The sequence below is a fragment of the Alligator sinensis genome, unplaced genomic scaffold (genome assembly GCF_000455745.1).
Source record: "Alligator sinensis unplaced genomic scaffold, ASM45574v1 scaffold820_1, whole genome shotgun sequence".
Classification (NCBI taxonomy): domain Eukaryota; kingdom Metazoa; phylum Chordata; order Crocodylia; family Alligatoridae; genus Alligator; species Alligator sinensis.
The window spans coordinates 786,669-813,191 of record NW_005842428.1 but is presented as its reverse complement, the minus strand read 5'-3'; the positions used below and the strand labels follow the sequence as shown (position 1 = coordinate 813,191).

Sequence of the window (26,523 nt, the reverse complement as noted above, 5' to 3'; positions counted from 1 at the left end):
CGTGCTCCCTGTATCCACTCCCCATGTGGCTCCCTGCGGCTACATACCATGCCTCCCCTGCACGCCACATGCCACGCCTACCCTTGCAGCTGCAAGCCACATCCCCACCCCGCATAGTGGCGCGGGCCACCCCACACCCTGGGTGTCTCCCTGAATCACTTCCCACAGAGGGGAGCACAGTCCGGCCCTGACCACCTCCGCCCATATGTGTGTCTGTCTGTAGGCTCTGGGTGGCACATGCACAGTTGGCCTGGAACATTACGGACAGATAGACACACAGCCAGAAGTACCACCACTTTTATTATATTAGAATATATATTAGTGGTGTTTCATTTTCATCATGGGAAAATGTGGATATTTTTTATATCTGTAAATTATTTTGTTTTTTTTAAATCAGAGAAAATCAGGATCTCTGCTTATAAGACAATCTGAAAAAAACAAAGGTTAAAGAAATAGCTGGGTGAAGCAGTAATTGTATAATTTGTTTCTAGACTGCTGATACAATTTAAAGAACCACGTTTCCATGTTAAAATAGTCCAACAACAACTATGATCTTTAACTTAGACATTAATCAAAATATTATGCTAAGTTTCATAAAAAATATCTGCAATTCCTAATATCTGAATATTAATCATAACTGCTTGGCAAACAGTTTTCAGCACAAGGGAAATATTGTGCAATTTCCTTTTTTCACAGTACAAGCATGTTTGTACTTTTATTAATACATAAAACATTATAAATAATGACAGTCAAAACACCAGGTGTACAGTACCAAACAATATATGTATACTTTTAATTATGGAAACTTGTTTACTCATCCTAATGTTACAGAGTCAACCTGCTTTTCTATCAGTTGTACATGGCTTGATAACTGAAACAAACAGAAAACTGTACCAAAAACAGAAACTTGTAACTTCTTCAGCCTTTTATATTGAAATTATAAGTGTACCTTCTTGTGATGTAAACAGTTTCATAATTAGTGTACTAAAAGAAGCTAAATAAGGTTAAAAACAGAAAAAGGAACAGAATAAGTGTATTCCACAATTTCGTCCTTTGGCAAAATCCTTGGTTCAGTCTAGTTCTGACATCTCTGTGCACCCAGTGCAACATGTTTTAATGTACACAAATTATTAATGCCATGCATATTAAAATTTAAACTCCTAAGGAGTAAAACTTAACATTTGTGATTTTTTTTTTACTTTTATGGTGTAACAGAGGGCAGGAAATAAAAAAAAAGCAAATTAAAAATACTCCCCCCATCTGTTAATTTGAGTAATATTAAACCTTGATATGCCATTTTGCTGGAAAACACCCCAGAGGACCAAAAACTAGAGAAGTATTTCAGTCAGTTTTCTGTCAAAGTAGCAGTGGTATTATGATACAGGCAAAGACCTTACCTTCCAACTCCTTACTCAACAGTTAAGTAAGAACTACACAGGTGGTTAATGCATTACTCTCCACTAATGAGTGCCTATTCTACCTTCTGCCTGACCTCACGCTAACTGGTTCAAAGATGCATGTTTTATTTTTTATTTTATTTATTTATTTATTTATTTTTACAGAAAATGCTCTGCCTTCTGCTGTAAGTTAATAGTAAGATATTAACAAAAACACATTTGTTTTTAAAAGTCTGACTGAAATCGGTTCATAATTGATAAGGTTTTGCACTCTTGGTACTTATATTATACCATAAACCTATCAGTTTTTTAGTGGCATACAGTATTCTGGACCAGGCAAAATAGAAATTGAGGCCTTGTCTCTCTTAAATAGTTTTTTCTTGTCTTTTTATAAAATCAAAGTAATAATTCCTTCCACCTCTACTCCCCTCACTTGAAGCGAACACACACCCATGTAGGCTACCTTTTTTGTACCTTGAAATAGGAAAAAGGAAGAAGAAACTAAAAGGCTTCCTTGTTCCCGGGTTTACTTTACAAATGAATCATAGATCGCATTTTTATCCAGATTTAAATGATAACTAATAAGAACAGCTGAAAACTGAGCATTTTAAAATTTGGGCTCCTTGTTTTAGTGCTTATATATGATATAAAGACTAAAGCAGGGGTGGGCAAAATGCGGCCTGTGGGCCAGATGTGGCCTGTCAGGCCATTAGATCTGGTCTGCAGGGCCCCTAAAAAATTTTTAAAAATTAATATTTATTTGCCCCTGGCTGCCTGTTACGTGGCCCTCGATGGCTTGCCAAAACTCAGTAAGTGGACCTGCACCCAAAATAATTGCCCGCCCCTGCACTAAAGGAAGAACTTAGACTAAGGAATATGGACCCCCTACATTTTTTTAAATCCTCCCTTTCACTGTCGTATGTTGTACAACTCTGTTACTGTTCAGAGAAACAACTTGCCTTTTAAAAGCTGTTGCCACATAACACACCATCATCTCTTGATAAAAATTCAAATCTCTGATTTTACAGTGAATTCCACTCTAAACAATGCTTCTTGGCTATGTACAGACATTCAAAAAGCCCGAGTCTAAATTGATTCAATCTTTGCAGGTTAATCTAACCTGTGTAGATTGAACTGATTTGCAAGTGAATAGACATTTACTTTTGATTCTGGAAATGCAGCCATATGCCAGGAGCTGGGTGTCAGGAGCAAACCAAGTGCACAGCTCCCACGGCCCCAGCCCAAGCCGCAGCTGACTGGGAAGGGCCCTGCCCCTGAGACCCAGTCCTGTCATCTGCCCCCCTAGGCCAGGCCTGGGGTTCGGGTGGCGGGGCTGAGCCAGGGTGAGCAGCGGCGGTAGCGGGACTGGGAGGGGAGGCTATGGGGGACTAAGCAGCAGTGGTGTTAGGGGGAACTGGGGGGCTATGGCTACCTCAAAATTAACCTTAGTCCCTGTAGCCACCCCTCCCAGCCCTGCCTCCACCTGTTCCGCACAGGTTGCATCAGCTCTGCCTGCTCCACTTCTGCCCACAGTGCAGCAGCCCCCTTTTAGCCCCCCCACACCAGGAAGAGGCTTGCACTCCCCAGCCAGATGCCAGCTGGCATGGCCCCATAAGGCAAAGCGGGCAGGAGGAGGTTTATTCCCTCCTCCCTCCCCTCTCCCCACAGGGGACCCCAGCCAAAGTCTGCCTAGCTTGGGCACAGCAGCCCCTGTCAGGGGGTGCTCAGCCTGTGCCGGGGCAAGCGGCAGAGACGGTGGCTGAGGCTGGCAGACCCCAGCTGTGGTCCCTTGGCGGGAGAGGGGAGGGAGCGGGTAATAAACCCCCTCCCTGCTCACTTCAGGTTAGGGGGCCATGCTGGGTGGCATCTGGCCATGCCCCCTGACCCTTGCTCTGGCTAGAGAGTAGAGGGGTGGGGCCAGTCTTGCTCTCTGGCACAGACAACAGAGACCAGTCCAGGGCTGCAGAGCGTGCTGGGGGACTGTGATTTCACTTAAACCAGGAAGGAGCCTGGGAGAGAAGTTCCATAAACCAGTTTGACCTGAAGTCTGATACTACATTCAGCCAGGTTTATCTTAAACCAGTTTCAGTTTCAGCCATTTTGAAACTGGTTTATATGCACTGAACTTCTGTTCTGTTACAGGTTTAAACCAGTTTCTGATCACTTAAACCAGTTTGTGTGTAACTTCTGTCCCTAGCCCTTGAGTTCACAGCATCATCAGCATTGTGGTATTAGCAGCCCTGAATGGACCAGCTCTCATTTCTAAGTTTTTTCACTGCAGCCCCAGCAGTGATTACTTTAGCAGCATCCTGGAATTCCCAGGCACAACTACAACAGAACGAGACTAGCCTTGGAGCTTTAGAATGTCCAGTTATAGCTACAGACAGATGGGTTGGCAGTCTGAGGAGTTTGGTCCTATCAATATAAAAATAAAAGTCCTGCTACATATATGGTGCATAACGTATTTTCTTGCAGTGCCAAGTATTGTTTTGAGAAGACAAGGTACATCACTTGACCAATTTTGGTTAAAAAACCGAAATAAATAGAAATCTAAGACCACTTTAGAAATGGGCACTGGATAAATCCTGAATGCTATGTCTTTAAGAATTGTTGTAGGAGAGATTTGGCCATTAATAAAAGGAGATCACTCCCTTCTAGCTGAAAAGGAGTGAAGTATGAATGGAGATTCTACTGTGGTTTGCTACAAGGAGTTGCATGGAACTGACAAATAGGCACACACAGGGATCCAGCTTTGGGGGGTCCCTGTCATTAGGCACACCTTTCATCAATTTACTTTTCCTGTACTGCTGTGACTACCAGTGGCCATGGATTTGGATAAGAATAAAAGTGATCAAGGTTTCTCAGGAGCGTACAATAGCACTTCACTGATTTAGATGTTGGTTGAATGATAGATAGGTATGCCCTGGCAATTTTATAGGACGAACACTTCTGGCTAGGGCTGACACAATCAAAATGTCAAACAGTTTTGTGGCCATTATTTTAATATCCAGGGTCTCTGTAGCCACATCTATTCTTGGACCATGACCCGCATTTCCGCACAGAGAACATGCTCGGGCAGGACAGGCTTCATCTCTCCCCAAAAGGTAAGCGTGTTTTTCTTTCAGGCTGGCTGATCTTGTACAGTGAGCTTTAAACTAGGTTTGCTGGGGGACGGGGATGCAGAGGAACATGAGGACACTGCCGTCAAGCCAGGTGATGTGCACAGGTAGTACCCAGGTAAGTAACAGGGGCCAGGGCAGGCTTAGGAACAAGGGGGCGGCACAGGCACCTCAAATGCCTCTACACACATGCTCAAAGCATGGGGAATAAGCAGGAGGAACTCACCCTCCTGCTAGCTAGCAAAAACCCAGACCTAGTGGGGCTCATGGAAACCTGGTAGGATTCTACCCATGACTGGGCAATGAACATCGAGGGCTACAGACTGTACAGGTGAGACAGAGCAGGGAAGGGGGGGTGGGGAGGGGTATAGCGCTATACGTCAAAGAGCAACACATGTTTTCAATGATCAGGATGGGGTCAGAGGAGGATTAAAATGAGGCGCTCTGGGTAAGAATGTAAAGGGGTCATGGGGAAAGAGACTTGATAGTGGGCGCCTACTACAGACCGCCTCACCAGGGGGATGAGCTGGACCTGGAATTCTCAGGTCAGCTCACAGAGGGAGTAAAGTCAAGGGATGTGGTTGTCATGGGTGACCTAAACTACCCAGACATCTGCTGGGAGGAGCAGTCAGCCAGGTCTGACCGCTCACATAGGTTCCTAGCTGGGATACAAGACCTCCACCTAACCCAGGAGGTGTATAGTCCCACCAGGGGAAATGCTTTGCTGGACTTGGTCCTTGCCACAGGTGACGACCTAGTGAGGGGTCTGCGGGTACTCGACCACCTGGGCGACAACGATCTTCATCTGCTGGAATTTACTATCAAGCGCAGGATGATGAAAGCAAGCAGCAAGGCAGAGGTCCTTGACTTCAGGAGGGCCGACTTCTGTAAGCTAAGAAGGTTACTAGGAGAGACACTGGGTCTCAGAGCTTCAATAAGATGGGAGTCCAAGACGGGTGGCTGTTCCTCAAGGAGACGATCCTCCAAGCTCAAAGGGAGTCAGTCCCAATGTGCACCAAGGCGGGGAGGAGTGCTAAGAAGCCCCTATGGCTTGGCAAAGGCATCCAAGGATGCCTGAGGGCAAAAAAGGAGGCGTACAAACAGTGGAAGCAAGGGGCTATCACCAAGAAGGATTAAACCTCCATTGCTCAGGACTGGAGGGAGACTGTTAGGAAGGCAAAGGCAGAGATGGAGCTAGGGCTAGCGACCAGAATTAAGGATAATAAAAAGTCATTTTTTAAATACACAGGGACTAAGGGGCCGCACCGGGTAACATGGGGCCCCTACAGGATAGGCTTAGCAATCTGGTGATTGTGGCAAATAAAAAAACTGACCTGTTTAACGAATTCTTTGCCTTCATATTCCTGAACAGGGATTGGGACATCTCCCCCACTAAGAACTGCGGGTGGATCCAGGGGAGGCACTGCCATGTCTAGGGTCAGGGACGACCTAGTTTGGGAACTTTTGGAGGGGCTGAACGTGTTTAAATCAGTAGTTCCAGATGCTCTTCACCCGAGGGTGCTGAGGGAATTTGCAGGGGTCATAGTGGGGCCCCTGGCACGGCTCTATGAGCGCTCATGGGGCACTGGCCAGGTACCAGAGGATTGGAAAAGAGCCAATGTGGTCCCCATTTACAAGAAGGGGAGAAATGAGGACCCCAGCAATTATAGGCCAGTCAGTCTTACCTCGGTCCTTGGGAAGACCTTTGAGAAAATTATTAAGGAGCACATCTGCAAGAGCCCAGCAGGGGAGGTTATGCTCAGGGGCAACCAATATGGGTTCATTGAGGGCAGGTCCTGCCTGACTAACCTGGTTTCTTTTTATGATCAGGTCACAAAGTCCCTGGATGAGGGTGTTGGGGTGGATGTCAATTTCCTAGACTTTAAGAAGGCCTTTGACATGGTTTCCCACCATAATCTCTTAAAAAAAACACTAGGTGACTGTGGCATTGATGCCTTCCCAGTCAGATGAGTTGCAAATTGGCTAGATGGTCGCACCCAGAGAGTGGGGGTGGATGGTTTTCAACGTGGAGGGACGTGGGCAGTGGAGTCCCCCAGGGCTCAGTCCTGGGGCCAATACTGTTCAAAATCTTTATCAGCGATCTGGATCTGGGTGTGGAATGCATGCTGTCCAAATTCGCAGACAACACCAAGTTGTGGGGCGAGGTGGAATCGCTGTAGGGGAGGGACAGAATCCAGCTAGATCTAGATAGGTTACAGAGGTGTGCAGATGAGAATATGATGGAATTCAATGCAGACAAGTGCAAGGTACTGCATCTAGGGAGAAGGAACCAGCAACACACCTATTGGCTGGGGAACACCCTTCTTGTCAGCACGGTGGCAGAAAGGGATCTTGGAGTCATTATTGAACATGAGCTGCCAATGCGACGAAGCTGAGGCTGGGACTGTCACCGAGAGACGAGCACCATACATTCCACTGTGTCTGCACCCAAGGATGCCAATTAAGTAGCAAAAATGGATTACAGCTGTCCCGTCACCACTCAGGCTTTCTGTTTTAGGAGAATCTGAGAGAGATCATGGGTTGTATGTTGGGGGTTTGCGCTTAGCTGTATTACTGTCTTTGGGTATGTAGGTAGGTGAGGCTTATTTTTTTACTGGTGGTCCAGAGCACTATAGACATGGTCTGCTATGTGGGCTGGGAAACACTGCCATTCCCCACCTCTCTCATACACACCCCTGCTGCCACCCCTGGCCCATCACATATACACACAGACCCTGCTGCTACCTCAATTTCCCCTGACCATTACTCATCCCTGCTGGTACCTCCACCCCTCTCCCCAGCCCATGACACCTCACAAGTGGTTCCTGGGACCAGGAACCCCTCCCCCGCCCCAGGCTGGGGCTTTATGTTCCACCACCAATGTGGGCACAGGGCAGGGCTGCAGCGCGGCAGTTGCCCCTGCAGCCACGGCTCCCACCAGCAGGTCCCATCCCATCTAGTGGCTGGGCATGCAGGGTGAGATTTGAGAGGGGCATGTGGGCTTGGGGGCAGAAGAGGTATGGGGTTTGTGCGGGGGTGTGTGTGGAGGTCACAGGGGGGACTGCAGGAGACGGGTAGATCCCCTGCCTGCTCTTCTCCCCACCATGGCACACAGCCCCCCCACCGACAGCAGCAGCAGCCAGCAGTGGGCCCTTGATGCACTCATGGCCTGCTGCAGGCAGAGACCCCTGGTGCTGAGACCCAGGGGCTACATGTGGCGTACAGAGACAGCCTGGCTCACTGGCACGTGCATTCAAACAGCACCAGGCTGGCTCCTGCCACCCCCCGGGGCTTCCAGAACTGCAGGTAGGAGCTGTGCACCACTGGACTGGGCTGGCTCCTGCCTCCATTGAGCCGGCCCAGTCCGATGGTGCATGGGGCACACGGAAGCAGGAGCTGGCTCAGCTCGATTACCTGTGGCTCCTGCCTGCAGTGCTGGGCGTCCCAGGTGGTGGCAGAAGCCAGCCCGGTCCTACCCGAAGGCACGCACCAGTGGGTCAGACTGGCTCCGTGTACCATGTGTAGCCCTTGTGGCTCAGGAGGCACTGTGTGCCACCTGAGGTCACTGCTCATCTTAACAGAATCTCTCCAATGATAACAAAAAAACAACTTAGGTTAAATCTAAAAGCTGAATTTCTGAATTATGACATACTGGCTTTTAAAAACCTTTTGCATTTGGGAACAAGATTTCTCAAAGAAATGCTGCTGGCAAGTAGAGTATTAAGTCAACAGTCTAACTTTGCTTCATTTTAATTGTGACTGAAATTGTGATGGTGTTTTTGTACCTTTTATCTATATTGAATTCACTCCAAAAAGGAATATTTTGGAGGTATCCATAGTTGTAGCAATCATACAAGGAGGTTTCAAAATTATCCATCTCTGTAGAATTCAGCATTATAATACCTGATTTGTAGAGAAAATAGTAGTAGAAAGGTACCTTTGTAGTACTATTTTATCTACAAATCAAGTTTTATAATACTGAATTCTATGGAGAGGTACCTAAAATTATTTTGACTTATTTCTTCCAGCTTTAGCAATACAGATTTAATTATATTTTGCTTTTTACTGTAGCTTTCATCTGAATATCTAATATTTAGTGTAGCTTCATGATACCTCAAGGAAGCAGATCTTATCCCCATTTTGCACACGAGGAAACAGAGGTAGTATTAGTGCTCAGAGAGAATGCAATACTCAACCTAATTCGGTAAACTTATAGCAGAGGCAAGAATCCAAACTCAGGTTTTTGTATTCCTAGTTTTATGTCTAAGGTACAGGTCCGTTTCTTCCTTCCTTTCCTCTGTAGGTTAGTTCTGAGTTCCCACAAAGGCCGAATTGTCAAGGTGACAGGTGAGAAGGTCAAATAAGAATGAGATCTTACCATATACATAGTTTTAAGTTCTGAAGCAAAAAGATAGGAAATTTTAAACTCTCACTGAATTGAATGCTGTACTGCTGTCAAATATTATGGCTATTATACACAACAATATTTCATACCTATAGATGCATTTATTGAATTCCCTGCTCTCCAGTTGTCTGCTCCCTATAAATATTTACCATATTATTGTTACAAATATATTGGTGATAGCAGGTATACATGCAGAGACATGGTAAGAAAGGGCTCTCTAGGACAGTGATTCTCAACCTCCTTATACTCAAGGCATCGCTCGAAAATGCCAGTATTTAGTTTTTACTAATTTTTTTACTACAGAAAAATACTAGAGCAATTCTTTTGTTACAAGAACTCATAAAAATCATGACAGGTCAGACTATTTGTGATACTATGGATTCCAATTTAAAATCTCTGGGCTTATTTTGTGAAGCGATTGCACACCTAATGGCACTAACATTGTGTAGCACTCTGGTGCACCCTTGACAGAATCTCAAAGCAACCCAAGATGCCATGGCGGCCTGGTTAAGAATCACTGCTCTAAGATGATCCTAATAACCTTAAATCAGGACAATGGATAGGAGTTAACCAATTTTTAAAAAATATAAAATTCAAATATTCAAATTCTTCATCCATCACCATTCAGCACAGTAAGTGGCACAGGAATTAGCATATTCATGTTTATACATGTGCAGTTTAGCTGGCAACTCTGGCTGTGGATTAAGGAACAATGCAAAAAACTCATCAGCCTACTGCATTACTTTAGTGATGTGCTTCTACTATAATTATGCAATAAAATAATGGAAATTACTTATCAAATTATTTGATAACGTGTTAAACTACCTGATTAAGTAATTAATCAGTTTCTTTCTGCAGCCCCTCAATCAGACCTTTTCTGCCTCAGTTAAGCCCAAGATCTCAACTCCTTCCCCCATACTTCTTACCAGATTCCCTGCTTAGCTTTGGGTCAAAGGAATATGTAGAAAACAACACATTTCTTACTCAAAAGAGAAGATATTTCATCAACTCATAAAGTGACACCTATAGTATCAAATTAGCCCCAAGAATGGACTGATACCTCAGCTGTGGTAACAGTTTGACTCAATTTTAAGACTGCACTGCAAGATTTCCAAGCAAATAGTACCAGTTTCCCCTTCATTTTTTATTTTGCTCATGAAAGCCTACTATCATGATTCAGATGGAAAGAGACTCCATCTATTTGGCAAGTTTTACCTACTTCAAGTATAGAAAAGAAGAGCCTTGCACAACGAGTGCTGATTCGAAACAAGACAGATACATTTCTGATGAACCAGAGAATGACAGGGACTTACTTTTCTGTTAAGAACAACATTAAAAACATTCCTGGATTACTTAACCTCAGTTTAGATAGGGTCTGCATCTGAAAAAGAGACACCTAGATGAGAATATTGTACTTGCTACAAACCAAGATATCTGCAAGCTATTTTTTGGGGTTTTTTTTTTTTTTTTGTATTAACTCCTGAATGACCTGTAAGAGCAGACTAACAATTTCTTGGGTGCCAAGTCAAATTGGGAGATGGATGCTTTTTCCATTTTAGAGTCTAAAGAAATGGACGCGAAGGACAAAATTGCTGAAGTAAGAGCAAGGCTGCAAGTGCAAGGCTATAAACAGGGAAATACCTTAAGAGCAGTAGTTCAAATCAGTTGGTGGAATCTTGACTCCACAGATTTTATTCTATTTTTTTAACAAAACAAAGCCTGGGTGGCCTGAAACTCATGCAAACTTGCAGCAAGGTCTAGAAGTGATTCCTTTCAGCACACAATAACTAAGAATGACAAAGTGAGGTAGTTAGCAGAATTAGTCTGAATGACAAAGCCACAATGAAAGAGATTCCATTATAAGGAGCTTTGGTAATGATAATATACTGTAATATACTGTCTTTTACCTAATAATGACCACGGCATTGTATCTCCTAGATAGGACAGAATGTGAGAGAAAAGTGCGACTGATTCATGCCTTCAGATTTCAAAAGACGCTATCTTAAGGCAAAAGGGTGCCATTTTTCAACAGTGCTAGCTTAAGTGGATGTAAAGAAAGATACAGGTTAACTTGATTTTTAGCTGGGGATGAAGTGGGGGAAGGAATCCAGGTTATAAAATTGCCATCTGCTTCAAAGAGATTAGTTTACATTTTATCTAAACCCTGAAAAGCCCAAATAGCTTGACCAAGCAAATACCACTGAAAAAGTCAAAATATAAGGCCAGTAAAGGATTTCTTTGGGTGATATCTTTTGAGTCAACTGCATTTAGTCCAATATGCAGCTGGTCCAATAAAAAATATCACCCAAAGAAATCCTTGCCTCTCACATGATTCCTGGACCATCATCGCTACATCATCACTCTAACATTACCACAACATGGAAGATATTGAAATCCACCACTTACAATGGAGAATCCACAACCTGAAGGAGAAAGAAGCCAGACTACACAGCAACATCTTCTTTCTAACCCTGTGGAAGAAACATGACACCATCCCAAGGGAATTCATAACCTGAAACCCTTCAGCTATACATACAACTCCATATATGAAACAAAACTATGCCAGAGAATTTCAGAAAAACTGAGAAACCAACTCCTACTCCAAAAGTGATTGACTTAAACAGGACATACTAACCTATACTGCTAAACAAGGGCTGCTCAACCTCCAACCCATGGGCCAAATGTGACCCACAGAGTCATAGCATCTGGCCTGTGGGGCTGCCCACAGAACAGGAAATTTGGTGGCAAAGTAACAGCAGCAAAAAAATACTGCCACCCCTTCTCCACTGCCAAATTCCCAAACCCCACAGGGCTGGATCAGAGATTGCTCTGCTCCCTTCCCTTCCCCGCCTACGTTGCTGGATCTGGGATGGGCCACTCCCCCTCCCGCCCCCCCAGCCAGCCTTTCCACTCCAGGTACCAGATGAGGCCTACCAGACAGATCCAGCCTGCAGGCAGACTGAATACCATTCATCTGGCCCAAGGTGGAAGTAGGCTGGGCACCATTGCACTAAACTAAGAAATATTAATCTGGGGACATCCCTCACTACTGTCCAACAGACCCAAATATACTACCCAAAACACCTGATGACAGGCAGCCAGTGTAAGAAGAAAGAGTGGAATCAGTTCCACTTCAGACAGCACACCCACAATATAGGAGGGAATCAAGAGAGCAGCACTCAGAGCACCAGCATCAACACCTCCTATTCCATTCTGGTGTCGGTCCAAGTAAAAAAAGATAATCACCCAAAGAAATCCTTGCCTCTTGCATTATCCCTGGACCATCGTGGCTACAACATCACTCTAACACTATTTTTGCCAGTTAAAACATACTCAAAAAGGGACTTTTTATCCAGCATCCTTCCTACCTGTCAGGGGGACTGATATATTAGCAGGTTCCTAAGCTCAAAATATCTTGAGCTACCGGAGAAAAAAAAATAGCATAAGACTGAAAAGCCCAGGGCTATCCACAAAACTTCAACCTTATTTTTTCTCCAGATGGTTTTGGCCTCCTGGCCACTTAAAGAAAATCCATGGTATACTGCAACTGAAGTCAGACTTTGCTCCATAGGAAAGTCTATACTGATAACAGGAATTGTCACATTTTCTGTGTTAAAAAAATGTTGGCTTTACTGGTATAAAACTAACACACCGCTAATGAACCAGAATTTTTTCTCTTTGGAAAGTGTTCTTTCCTGTCTTTTGTCGGTATTCGCTACTTAGCAAGGGATGCCTCTTACTAAAGCCTATGTATTTTCTCTTTTGTTCTCCAGTATACCTCCTGAACCAGGCTTAAATAATTAAAACCAAGAGTACCACCAGCTAAAAAATCTGAAACTAGTTAATGGATGCTAGATAAACAACTAAGTGGTTCACCTCCCATCCTCTTCTTTTTCATAAGGGGAAAGCAATCTTTCAAAACATTTGTTTTATTCTTCTATCCATCAGCCAGAAAGTGGATATATACTCACAGCCTTTGTGGCAGTAGAAGTTTGAAAAAAGCTAATTGAAGTATAATATGATTGTTAAAATATGGTGTACGTTACACATCTTTACTCTTGCTTTTGGTTCCTAGAAGTTTCAATACAACTATATCAGAAAAAAAAAAATACAACTTTGTTGGCATCCTTTTATCTACAGGAGACTGTACAACACTAGAACCTATTGCTAGAACCATAAACATACCACAGTAATACAAGAAACTGTGTTCAAATACATTACAGATCCTGCTGTAATGTACAAAGGCAAACAAACCCATAGTTAAGACTGTACCACTGCCTCACTATCATCCACTGTTACAGAAGCATATACGATATGAACTCACTTATTTTATAGAGCCCTCTGTAGATCACAGGTTCAGAAAAGTGCAGTGAAGAAAGAGTTTCTTGCATGGTAAGTTATAACTGGATTCTTGGTATTGTTTGAATAATGATCTTATTATGTAACTCTTATTTTCTCATAGTTTTATTTTTTAAAAAGCAGCTTGAAATATGATGCACCTGGCTAAAGCGTTACAACTGAAGTCAATTAAAACATCTATACCCTGAGGATTTTGTCAAATTTAGTTTACAAATTTGATATTTATAGCAATATTTTCAAATCTTTTGTTACGTATGCTGGATTATATATCTTAAATACTGGGACAATCAGACAAAGTGATTATATAGTATAAACCTAAATGTATAACTATTTGCACGGGTAGTTAAAAGGTTAAATAATGTAGTTAGTATGCATGTGGAATAAGAGTTTTGAAAGGTAATATAGGCTTTCAAGGATTTTCTACATTATTGACTTTTAGCTGGCAACATTTCCATTTAATATATTATTTAAATTTACTGGGTAACAAAAAACAAAATTATTATGGCACTTACATCAACTGAACAACAATATCACCATGGATATAAATTCCCCATTTTAATGGGGCACTCCAAAACTTCATTTTCAAAATACATCCTATCAAGGGATCATCAGCTTTTTGAGAAGACTAATACTCTCTGAAACCAGGGTTAAATTGAGGAAACCGAACCAAACCAAACCATCACTACTCTGTATGTACCACCGCCTTGCATGTGACAAGCGCACATGTTCGTGCCATATCCCTTTCTTTCTACAAGCTGCATCTTCCCGTGTAGGTAAAGGATGCCAATGTAAAAAAAACTGGATTTACTTTTAGTGGAAAGTAGGTTTTTTTTTCCTTGAAGAAGAGAGGGAGGATCCGTCAGTTTGGGGATGCATCAGACATGACCTTTCAAGCAGTTACATTCTTAGTAATTTTTAAATGTTATTTTAAGGATCAAGTTACACCCTGTGATGATTTTTACAGTCAAATTATAAGCCTCTGAACATTTGTAATTGAAAAAACTGATAGCCCTATCACTAGAACCATAAACATACCACAATAAAACAATGTGGTTCCTTAGCAGTATCATGAAAACTCAAATGCTGGCATCACTATTAACATCATTAGAAAAGGTGCTGGGATAGATTTGGGGCAAGGACATTTATAATTTTTCCTTACTAGAAGGAAAAACAATCCAGAATAAATACTACTGTATTACTTTGTTTAAGTGGAATTGTAGACACTATGAAGAAATATATTCTGCTGTAACCAAACTCTATGGAACAGGATACTCAAAAGAAAAATACAGCAAGAAACAGCTACTATAATAGCAACGATTACAAATGAGAACAAAACACAATGCTGTTGAAAAGCAGAGCTCTGTTTTTTAAACAGGCTGACAAGCTGCAACTGCAAATGGTAACATGGACCAAACAGATTTCTCTAGAGCTCTGAAACCACAATATAAAAAGATCAATCATGGTCAAAGTCTGCAAAAGCAGAAATAATGTGCTTCTCCTAGGTGTTCACTGTGAAGTACAGATAAGGACTACAATTTAAAAAAATTAAAGCCTCTAAATTTAGCAATCTGTGGTTATAGCTTCAGAGTAGCTTGCAAACAGTTATCAATAAAAAAAAAAAAAAAAATCACAAATGAGGAAAAGATTTTGTATTGAAATCAGTGCATTTTGAAAAACACTAGTAAAATTGCAGCAGTAGGGCTTTGTCTAAAAAGGCGGCACACCTAATTAGCTCAGCAGTATTAATTAGAAGTATCTAGGCAGAAAATACAAAGGTAAATTCATTTTAAAATAATTTGCAAATGAGAACAAAGCTATAACTAATAAACTTGGTAGTTCCATCTTTAAAGCTTTTTAAAATGCTCCAGTAATCTTGCCCAGCAGTGGTACACCCAAGTGCTTTGTAAAATGCACATACTGCATCTTTAACAGCCTTGTCTGTGATTAGATGAAATGCATCCAGACTTGGGTTTTTATTTTATCTTGAATGAACACATCATACAAACACATTTCTTAGCAAATCCGTGTTTTACCTTTCCTCTCATCGAGCATATATTAATAAAAAATACATTTTTCTACTACAAACAGCTAAAAGCTTCAATCAAGATGTTAATTACTAACATGCTTAATCTACTAAGCCATTTCAAAAGCCTTAGCACTTTCACTTACTGTTGCTCGCATCCTTTTATTTCTCTCATTCAACTGGTGCTACCACAGTGACAAAGGATGAAGGAAGATTCAATAGTCACCACTCCGGATGTTCCAATCTGTTCCATTCACTAAATACTGAGATAATCTTCATTGACGTGCTGGACACTGGCCTCCCTTTATTCAACAGGGCAACCTAACCTAAACTCCATTCCTGACAGTATCTCACTTCAGCTCTTTCTGTAGCTGTGCATCCATAAGGCATGTGCAGGCAGGATGTTAAAGGTATGACCAATTATCAGTATAGTCAGCAATACCTACCTCAAGCCTTGCTTCCTATCAAATTAGCCAATGTACAGTGAATTTCCTGCTGTACACGAATGTATCATGTTACCATAGCAACTAAATCAACAAATAGCTGCAGCAGCATCTGCTTCTGGATCATCTAACGTTAGTCAACAGAAGGTTAGGATTTAAGAGAACAAAGCTTCCAAATATATTCCATTTTAGAGCCGTATTTTTAATTTAGCTTTCTGATTCCATGATAGACTCTGCTAGCTAGGAATGTACCAACTTCTGGCTTTATATTTGCATATATGAGGCAGTGGGTGGCTGCAACTTGCAAACAAGCTAACAGAGATAAAGCACGTTATTAGATGAGCTGTGAACCAAAAGTAAACGTCTATCTACTAGATGAATTTTGTTATACAGTATTGATCCTTATATACTGTACAGTTTTGGCTATTTCTTACATAGACCTAATATTTTCTCTCTCTTGCCACTATTCCTTAATTCTACTTTATAATTTACTACCTATGTATATTTCTCTTATATAGTATCATCTACAGAAACAGACTAGCCATCTATTACAAGTGCATATTTAGGAATTTTTAGCACTGTGAAAAAAAATGGTCTTCCCGGTTTCTCCTTACCAGACCCTAGCAACTGACTGTTTCCCTCCTTTGATCTCTCCTAGTGAGTGGGATGTCCCTGACCTTTAGCCTGACATCTGTTTGGGGAAACATCACAACCTACTATGATCATTTCTCCACATAAATCCAGCTTCCTCTATATGTACTAAGTTTTCTTACTCCTGGAGGTATTGTACGTAGGACACACATATCTATACAGTGCAAGGCAACACTATACCAAGGTACACCAGACCTGCCTCATGCCTGGATAGGAAACAGTAACTGCAGTAAGGTAGTGTAGCACATGCACCAAAGACTTGTGATAACAGTGCTTCCAGTTTGGGAACCAGTGCATACACAGCACGTGCAAACTGTCTCAGCACGGCTCTGCTTTGTGCCATAAAGACATACTTGTAAAGTCTGGAACAAGGTGTTACTATGATCAGGTATGTCAATATCAGTTTTGTGCATGGGCAGATTTAGGATCTTGAAAAGGGAGGTGCAGGTGGTGTCAGGCATCATCCATACACATTTTTCTTCAATGAAAAAAAAAAACCAAGAAGCTTTACTAATATACTAGGGGTTTGTGGCTACATTGTTCAGTTTAGGAGCCACACAAACACAAGTGTAACAGTCTGTGGGGAGCTGACTGCCAGCTCCAGGGTAAGACGGATGCCAGGGGTCTGGCTGTTACTCCCCACCCCACCGTGGCCATGGACAGAACTGCTCCACACAAGCCCTCCAAACACTCTACCATGGCCCCAAAGAATGGCCATGGCACTTTTCACTGCCCTTTATGCATTGCCCTGCAGCTCATGTGCCCCTGGCTTCACTATATCCCCCTTATCCCACATATCCCCACGCTTAGGCACACCCTATGCCCCAATCTCATCAGGCCCCACCATTCCCTGCAGGCCCCATTGAGTCCTACCTTTGCCAATTCACTGCCCCCATGAGTTCACCGAAACCTGCACAGGCTTGACCCCATCACACTCGGACCCCACATTCCCCTTGGCCCTCTGAGCATTCAAACCTAACTGCAGCACCTCGCACCTCCTGGGCTCCCCTCACCCACAATCCCTCTTGCTCCCAAACCCCCTCACACCCTACTTCACCCCCATAAACCCCCCACCCCAGCCCCAAGCCCCATCTGCTCCTCACACCTCCTTTCCCCTATAACACCCCAGACCAGGGGCTGGCAATATTTTTGGGCAGAGTACCAAAAATACCTGCAACCTCAACTTGCAAAAATGTTGGCATGCGAGGGGCAGATGGGCTGCTCATGGCTCCCCTGCCGATTCTTGTTGTAGCAGCGCAGTCCTGGCCCCTACTTTGAGGTGAGAGTGCCAAGCAAAATGCCTTCGCATGCTACATTCTGCACGCAAGGCAGAGGTTGCCTACCCCTGCCCCAGACCTTCCTCATCCCTCTGCCTCACAGGCCTCCCTCCGCTCAAAGGCCCTTGGTGCCCATGACCCTCTCATCCAGCCCCTCAAGGCCCCTAGGAGTCTCTTTTCCCTAAAACTCCTGCTAAAAAGTTTCCCTGCCCCTCAAAGTTCCCAACCATGGGGCAGGTGAGGACAGACTTATAACTGACCCTTCCCCCCTGCCCACTGGTGATGTGTAGGGGGTGCATGTGCACCCCCTGACCATGGCGCACCTCCTACAAAAAGGTAGCACCTGTGGATGATCACCGCTTGCCATCCCTCCCCTGCCCACCGGCTGCTGACACCCCCAGCAGTGTCTGTGGGCAGTCAGCAATTGCTGCTGGCTGCTGCTGTTGGCATCTGCGGGTGGTCACCAACGCCTAGTTGGCGCTTGCCACCCCCACCCCCTCTGCCGCTGACAGCGCCGGTGGCATCTGCAGGAGCTCTCCTGCTTACTGCCGCCACATTCCCACTGTCACCATTGTGCTTCCACCGCCAGCACCGCCATGCTCCCCAGCTACCAGCAGCCCACATCATTCATGCCCCCACCTCAAAGCATAACTATAGGTGGCTTCCACTACCCTCCACCCCAAGAAACATCCACAAGCAATTGGGGTAGGGAATATTTGCTTCATCTGCTGGCAGCACCCTTACCTGAGAAGGCCAATCTCTCGTTCACCCATAGCTCCACCTCCTACAACCTTTGTCGTCTGCTGCAATAAATAACCCTGCAACTCCCTCCTACCTGTGATTGCTGCACCATTGCATAGCTCAGCTTCCTTTTAGCCCTGCCCCTACCCTGACTCTGATTTGTTGTGGGTTCGAATCCCCTAGGAACAAAGCCCCCAATACATGTTCCTTGGTAACAGCACACTGGTCATGCTGGGTAGGTGACTAAGCAGAGAAACATTATAAGGAGCGAGTAGCAAGATAATTGTAGAAGAAAGGCTAACTTGATTAGAGGAAGATCAAGGGTTGTTAACACCTATGGAGTGAAGAGATGAGCAGAAATCAAGTAGATAACAGTGAGCCATGAAGTCAGTTCCCTTCCCCAGCTTCACTTGAATAGAAACGTGGCTGTGGAGCAGGAATCAAATAGGGTGGTAACTTCAGCTGCCACTCCTTCCCCTTGGATCCAACCACAGCTTCAGTTCATTTCTAAGTTTTCTATCCTCCCAGCATTATTTTAAATCACTCATGCCCCTGAAGCTAATACACATATACAACACATTTATACACTAGCAGACTCCAGCCTGCAGTCAACAAAAGTAACCTAACAGCTTTATTCAAGCATAATATCAAGTTAGTTGTACAGATTGAACAATGTGCAATCATTTTTAAGTCAAAGCAGTCAAAGCTAAAGGCTTCAGTTATATCATAACCACAAGCACTAGCAGAATTGGGGATGGGTCAGCACAAGAAGTAGCTACTACTAGCAGCTATTGCTGCCTACTGCACCCTCTTACACCTCTGATTACAAGTTTTTCTGTTTTGTTTTTCAATTTAGAATGTTCATTTATGAGATGTAAAAGATCTGGCTTTCCATCAGTGTTCCCAGAACTCTTATTAAAGGGATAATTTCAGGTAAAAATTCTCCCTCCCTTCTCTATCTGCCCCTCCCCCCCCCCCCCAAAAAAAAAAAAAGGAGAGAGTGTGGGAAAGTGAACAGGAAACTGGTTAATAAGTCAAGACACTGGAATGCTATTGCCAACTCTGCCATTGACTTCCTAAAGGATTCTGGTTTGTCATTTTACTACTCCAGGCCAGTTTTCCCATATGTAAAAGAGCAATAATAATATTTGCATTTCTTGTTTTCTGAAGTCTACTGATAAAAGCAAAATGTACAATTAAAAAATTACTATCTATACAGGAACACAAGAATTGCCAGAATGCATCACAGCTGGGGTCCATCTAAATTCAGTCTCTGACTAGCGTGGCCAGGACTAACATTCTAGAAATCTGGCAATATGCATTTATTGGATAACCAGAAAGCAAAGTTTCATTCTAATCCTTAACAGTTAGGGATTGGTTTACATTTTGAAGCATGAGGGTTCATCTCTCTTCTACAAAATACAGGGTTTTATGAAATACTAAAAAAACATAAACATCATAAAAACATTTGTTGATTGTAAAAGGGATTCTAGTGGAAATATTTAAAAGAAGTATCCCCCCTATACAATCTACAATTCAAGTATTGTGACTTTCTGCTAATGGAAAGCTGAAGATGAAACTGGTGCGATTGTTTGTAAATTAGATAAACTAACAAGGAGTTTCATTATCCAAACTGAGAGAAATGCAAAAAGCAAAAGCAACAGAAATATAAAAAGTAAATTAGATATTTAAAAATAATCACTTTTGATGATTTATAATGTTAGTAATAAAAGGGATGGGTTTGTAAAAAATGCATTTAACTTAAGAGTTCCTTCTAAAGTAGAAGTTATACATAGACATGGACAGACAAGAAGCCCTCAAAATTCTAATCAAGTTTTTAAATAGAAGTTGTATTCCTATCTGACACATTCTCCTTAGAAAGTTTCCTATTTTTAGAAAAGAAAGCTTTCATTTTTAAACAACCTATTTTTCTATTTATGATCAACTTCTTTCTTCCTTCCACAAACAATAGCTCCAGTTTTAAAAACCAGAATATGTATATAGAAATATGCACAGGAAAAAGGATAACTTAGTAAAAATATTAATAAATAAAGTCTTTTTGAGAATAAGGTATCATACTGTGGAGTGATCTCCTAAAGGAAACACTGCATCACCAATTCTTGAGGTCTGTACAACTTGTTTTAAAACAGAAGTGGGGAAAATGTACTATTTGGGAACCATTTTTAAGCCACTGAACTGTCTAGTCATATTTGTAACTTCTTGTTTCTTGCTGTTTCAACAGGTGTCCAATGTTTTCAATGGATTAAGCAGTGCTGAGATGATCTCTTAGCAATGGCTAAAGGTAAACCATTTGAGGATTTTATTAGATCTGTCAGCTGCCTTTGATACCAAATGACAAGGAATTACTAGGATAATACACACGGTAACTTGGGAGGGTCCAATTGTTCTTCTCTAGGATACTGGTTTTGAGAACCAGCATTGAATACCAGCTGGTATTCATTCTCCCAATAACTTTCTAATGCAGGTTGTAGCCAGCTTGTTTAGGAGGCAATTATTGAAAGTGCCATCACTCTTTGGTGCATCCTGCCACTGCCCACATCAGCTAAGATACTCAAGCTGGCATTCCCTCAACTGGAACAAGAGGAGCTGCAAGCAGAGCATTCCAACTCCGGAATATACTTTCCTCCTTGCTCTTCCATAGACCAAATTTATTAACAACATTCTGGCCATTCTACCTCGTGCATCCTTTCTGGCAACATTTAACAAGGCTATATTTTCATGCGTGTATGGGATCATGCTGATAGTCAGATGGGGTCTTGTGATATCATAATGGTAGATTTGAAAATTTCCAATACATTTACAAATGTAAGAGTTACAGATGCACATTACATAAATGAAGAAAAAAAAAAGAATGGCTGTAAAAAGGTTCAAAACTAGTCCATTTACTTCCATCAGGGTGATACTACATAAAAGGACAAGACTTTAAAAAGCTGAATCTAATAAAAATTCTCCTCCTGTTGTTTTTCCATTCAAATAAAATTATTGTAATTGTGCCCTACCAAGGGCTCAGTCCCCATGGTCTCCCAAAACCGACGGCTGCCAATGAATGAATGAATTCTTGTAGTTGCCAGTGTAACATCATGCAGTTATAAATAGGAGGAATAGTGCACGAGAACATTAACAAATGCTCTAAACCAGGGGTGCTCGACCTCTGGCCTTTGGGCCAAGTGCAGCCCGCAGAGCCTTGGAATCTAGCCCATGGAGCTCCGCAAGCGTTGAGAAATCTGGCAATGGGGAAGCAGTGGCAGTTAATACTCTGGTCAGTGAGCTGGAGCAGGGCCAAACCCCCTTTCCTTTTACCAGGCCAGGCTGGGGCCAGATCATGCCACCTCCCCTTCAAAGAACTAAATCCTGGCTGGATCATGTCCCACTTCCTCAGTGTGGGGTTGGGCCAAGCCCCTTTCCACCCCACACAGCTGGATTGGGACTGCCCCCCACCCTTCTCTGCACAGCCAGATGGGGCCGTGTTGCACCTGTCCTGGACACCAGATTGGCTGGATCCACTGCAGAAGGCCTGGGCACTGCTCATCTGCCCCACTGGACAAAAAGGCTGACCACCAATGCTCTAAATAATTTACAGTATGCAACAAATTAGCCCCACACCCTCCATGAGTGTTTGATTGGATATTGGCTGCTGCCAAGACTGAGGATTTTGATTGGGGTGTCAGTGCTTCAGCTGGGACTTTAAACTAGAGGTTCCTGGCTTAGAGGGTCTTGCCCCTCTGCCTAAGGTCAGACCAATCGCCATATTTGAAATTGGGAAATTTGGGAGTTTTTTACTTTCACTGTAGCAGGGGGTGTGGTCATCTTCCTTTGATCTCTGGGGCATATTTTAACAACCGTCAAAGCAGCAGTACATTGACCAAAGCTGAGCAGTGACGTCCTGCACTTCAGATGGAACAATCCCATTCACTGCTACAGGCTGACTGGCTAAGCAGCAGCTTTGCAGAAAAGGATCTAGGGTTTCAGCAGACGGTAAGCTGAATATGAGCCAACAGCGTGCCCTTGTTGCAAAGAAGGTTAATGGCATACTGGGCTGGATTAGTAGGAGTGTTGCCAGCATATTGAAGGAAGTGATTATTCCCATCTATTTGGCACTGGTGAGGCCACAACCGGAGTACTGTGTCCAGTTTTTCAGCCCCCCTCCCGGCGCTATAGAAAGTATATGGACAAATTGGAGAGAGTCCATCAGAGGGCAACAAAAATAGTTAGGGGGCTGGGGCACGTGACTTCTGAGAAGAGGCTGAAGAAACTGAGCTTATTTAGTCTGGAGAAGAGAAGACTGAAAGGTGATTTAATAATACCCTTCAGCTACCTGAAGGGTGGTTCGAAAGAGGATGGAGTTAAGACTGTTCTCAGGGGTGGCAGATGACAGAACAAGGAGCAATGGTCTCAAGTTGCAGCAAGGGAAGTCTAGATTAGAAATCAAGAAAACCTCTTTTACTAAGGCTAAGTACAGACAGTCAAAAAGCCTGAGGTTGAATTGATTCAATCTTTGCAGGTTAGTCTAAGCTGTGTAGAATAAACCAATAAGCCAGTGAACAGACATTCACTTTTGATTCCAGAAATGCAGGCGCACCTCCCTGCACAGCTGGACAGCTGAGGCCAAGGCTAGCACACTCACTCTTACCGGAGAGGTTCAAAGCATCCTGGGATGCTGGGGGACTACGAGTTAAACTTGAACTGGGCGAGTATCTAAGGATAGAAACTCAATAAATCAATTTCACCTAAATCAGTTAAGTCTGATACTGCATCCATCCAGGTTTTTCTTAAACCAGTTTCGGCTATTGTGAAAGTGGCTTATGTATACTGAACTTCTGTTGTTACAAATCTGAACCGGTTTCTAATCACTTATACCAGTTTACGTGTAATTTCTGTCCCTAGCCTCTTGCAAGCCTTCCTTGTGAGAAAATTGAAGGATTGTGGGCTTAATTCCAAGACAATCAGGTGGGTGAGAAACTGGCTGCAGGACAGAACCCAGAGTCATAGTAAGCGGATCTGTGTCATGCTGGCGAGAAGTGGGCAGCAGTGTCCCGCAGGGGGCGGTGCTTGGTCCAGTATTTTTCAACATCTTCATTAACAATTTGGATGTGGGGGTGAAGAGCTCACTGGCCAAGTTCACGGACCACACTAAGTTATGAGGGAGTGTGGTCACGCTTAAAGAGGCTACAGTTACAGGCAGACCTAGACAGGCTAGCAAGTTGGGTGGATCAGAACCTGATGAAGTTCGTTGAGAAATGTAAAGTGCTCCACCTCGGGATGAGGAATCCCCAACGCACCTACAGGCTTGTTGGCACCAAAGGGACCTGGGGGTAATAATAGACCACAGTATGAATATGAGCCGGCAGTGCTATGCTGTAGCCAGTAGGGAAAATAATAGTCTGGCATGCATCAATCGATGCATCTCCAGCAAAACTAAGGAGGTGATTCTTCCACTCTACTCAGCACTGGTGAGACTGCAGCTGGAGTACTGTGTCCAGTTCTGTGCACCACACTTTAACAAGGACATGGACAAGCTTGAGAGAGTCTAAAGAGCCACCCATATGATCAGTCTTACACGACAAGCAATACAAGGAAAGGCTGAGGGATCTGGGACTCTTCAGCCTGACGAAAAGAAGGGTGAGAAGGGACCTAGTAGCAGCCTACCGCTACGCTAGGGGACTACATTAAGGGTTCAATGAGCAATGAGCTTGAGAGAGTCTAAAGAGCCACCCATATGATCAGTCTTACACGACAAGCAATACAAGGAAAGGCTGAGGGATCTGGGACTCTTCAGCCTGACGAAAAGAAGGGTGAGAAGGGACCTAGTAGCAGCCTACCGCTACGCTAGGGGACTACATTAAGGGTTCAATGAGCAATGGTTCACCAGGGCACCTGAGGGGAAAGCCAGGAGTAATGGACACAAACTCCTGGAAGATGGATTCAGGCTCAACATTTGGAAAAACTTCTTCACAGTCAGGGTGTCCAGACTGTGGAATAAGCTCCCTCCAGAGCTGGTGCAATTACCTACCCTGGAAATCTTCAAGAGGAGACTAGACGATCACCTTGCTGGGGTCACCTGACCCCCAATTATCTCTCCTTGGTGCAGGGGGCTGGACCCGATGATCTTCTGAGGTCCTTCTGACCTTACAATCTACGAATCTATGAAGGGGTAGTAAAAACACTGGAACAGGTTACCCAGAAAGGTTGTGGAATCTCAGTTCTTGGGGGTTTTTAAGGCCTGGCTACACAAAGCCTTGGTTGAGATGATATAATTGGGGATGGTTCTGCTTTGAGCAGGGGATTGGATTAGATGGCCTACCGAGGTCCCTTCCAACCCTACTTATGTATGATTCAAAGAGAGTTGGATTTTGATCCTTTTCACCTGCCCAATCTGCTGCTCTGCTTCCTGCCCTGCATCCTCTGTCCAATCTGCTAACCACCCCCCAACCTGAGATTGGCTATCACCAGTTGCTCATGGACTTCAGCTAAACCATTTTCTTTTAATTTCACCCTAATCATACTTATGGGAATCGCAGTATTTCCTAGTTGTACATAGTGTCAACACTTCCTGTGTTGCACACATGACCAGTATTATCCAGTGCTCCACATAGAATACTTCCAAAGACTGCCTCCTGAGTTTCTCTGAAGTCATCTCAAGGATCTTAATGTTCGTAGGATTGGGGGAAAGGTACAGTATTTTAATTAAAAAGCCAGTCACTAAAAACATCTTGCAGTAGATCAGAAGACATTTCACTAACATTCGTTTAGCCTTATGATCAGGGATCCTGGTTTTCTCTTTGAAAATCACGAATTCTGATAAACACACAAATTTTCCAATTAAAAATCCCCAAATCTGTGTTTTCCCCATGATTAAAATGAAACATCACTCATATTTTTATATTTATATTTATATTTATATATATACACACACACACACACACACACACACAAAATATTTTATAGATATATTTACAATTTTAAAGCAATTTGGAAGCCTATTAGTACCTCAATCACTATCATAAAATAAATTCTAAATACATATATATTTTGTTATTTGATTTTGGGTTCTTTATCATGGAAAAGTCAGAGCTCCCCCTATTCCCTTTGCTCACCAGAACGCAGGTTCAGCTCCAGCTGTCCCCTCCTGCCCCACTGCTTTATGGTGCTGATCAGCCTTGATAAGCTAGTGGCCCTGCCCATGCCATTGTCGCTCATTCCCCATCCATAGACCCCCCAGCCCTGCTAGAAGGGGCTGCCAGCTTCCAGGGCTACAGGGCCAGGGACCTGGATTTGCAGCCCCCTGCCCCCCACCCTAGCAGTGCCAGAGCCCTGGCTTCCACCCACGGTAGGTAGCGGCTGCTGTGATGGAGAGGAGCCTGCTGCGGTGGAGCAGAGCCCAACTCCCACATCCTCACAGGTGGCGTGGCCAAAGCAGAGACTGTGGGAAAAGGTGGGGGGCATGTTGGATGTGGGCTGCCCACTATAGGCTCAAGCTCCCCGCTGTGTTCCTCTCCCCCTGGGGACCTCCATAGGCCAGCAGGCGGGACCTGGTGAGGCAGGACACAGCAGGGCCAGACAGGAAGCTCATTGCCACTGCTGGAAGCTCTGCACCACCATGTCAAAGTGCCCCCTGCCTGCCTGGCAACATAGATTCACAGATGTTAGGGTCAGAAGGGACCTCAATAGATCATCGAGTCCGACCCCCTGCATAGGCAGGAAAGAGTGCTGGGTCTAGATGACCCCAGCTAGATGCTTATCTAACCTCCTTTTGAAGACCCCCAGGGTAGGGGAGAGCACCACCTCCCTTGGGAGCCCGTTCCAGACCTTGGCCACTCTAACTGCGAAGAAGTTCTTCCTAATGTCCAGTCTAAATCTGCTCTCTGCTAGCTTGTGGCCATTATTTCTTGTAACCCTCGGGGGCGCCTTGGTGAATAAAACCTCACCAATTCCCTTCTTTGCCCCCGTGATGAACTTATAGGCAGCCACAAGGTCGCCTCTCAACCTTCTCTCGCAGAGGCTGAAAAGGTCCAGGTTCTCTAGTCTCTCCTCGTAGGGCTTGGTCTGCAAGCCCTTAACCATACGAGTGGCCCTTCTCTGGACTCTCT

The 26,523-nt window shown here is 43.7% G+C and overlaps 1 protein-coding gene across 6 annotated transcripts in view; it reads right to left on the bottom strand.

Annotated features, from left to right (window-relative positions):
* The window catches only part of FNDC3A (fibronectin type III domain containing 3A), a 215,434-nt gene that overhangs the window by 130,317 nt on the left and 58,594 nt on the right, over positions 1 to 26,523 (bottom strand). The window contains exon 1 of one of the 6 annotated variants that reach the window (XM_025211751.1): positions 15,450 to 15,651. The exons of the other annotated variants lie outside the window; for them this stretch is intronic. Coding sequence (XP_025067536.1) covers positions 15,450 to 15,461 — 12 coding nt within the window. The 5' untranslated portion in view covers positions 15,462 to 15,651. Of the gene's footprint in view, positions 1 to 15,449; positions 15,652 to 26,523 lie in introns of those variants that run through there. 6 annotated transcript variants of the gene reach the window in all.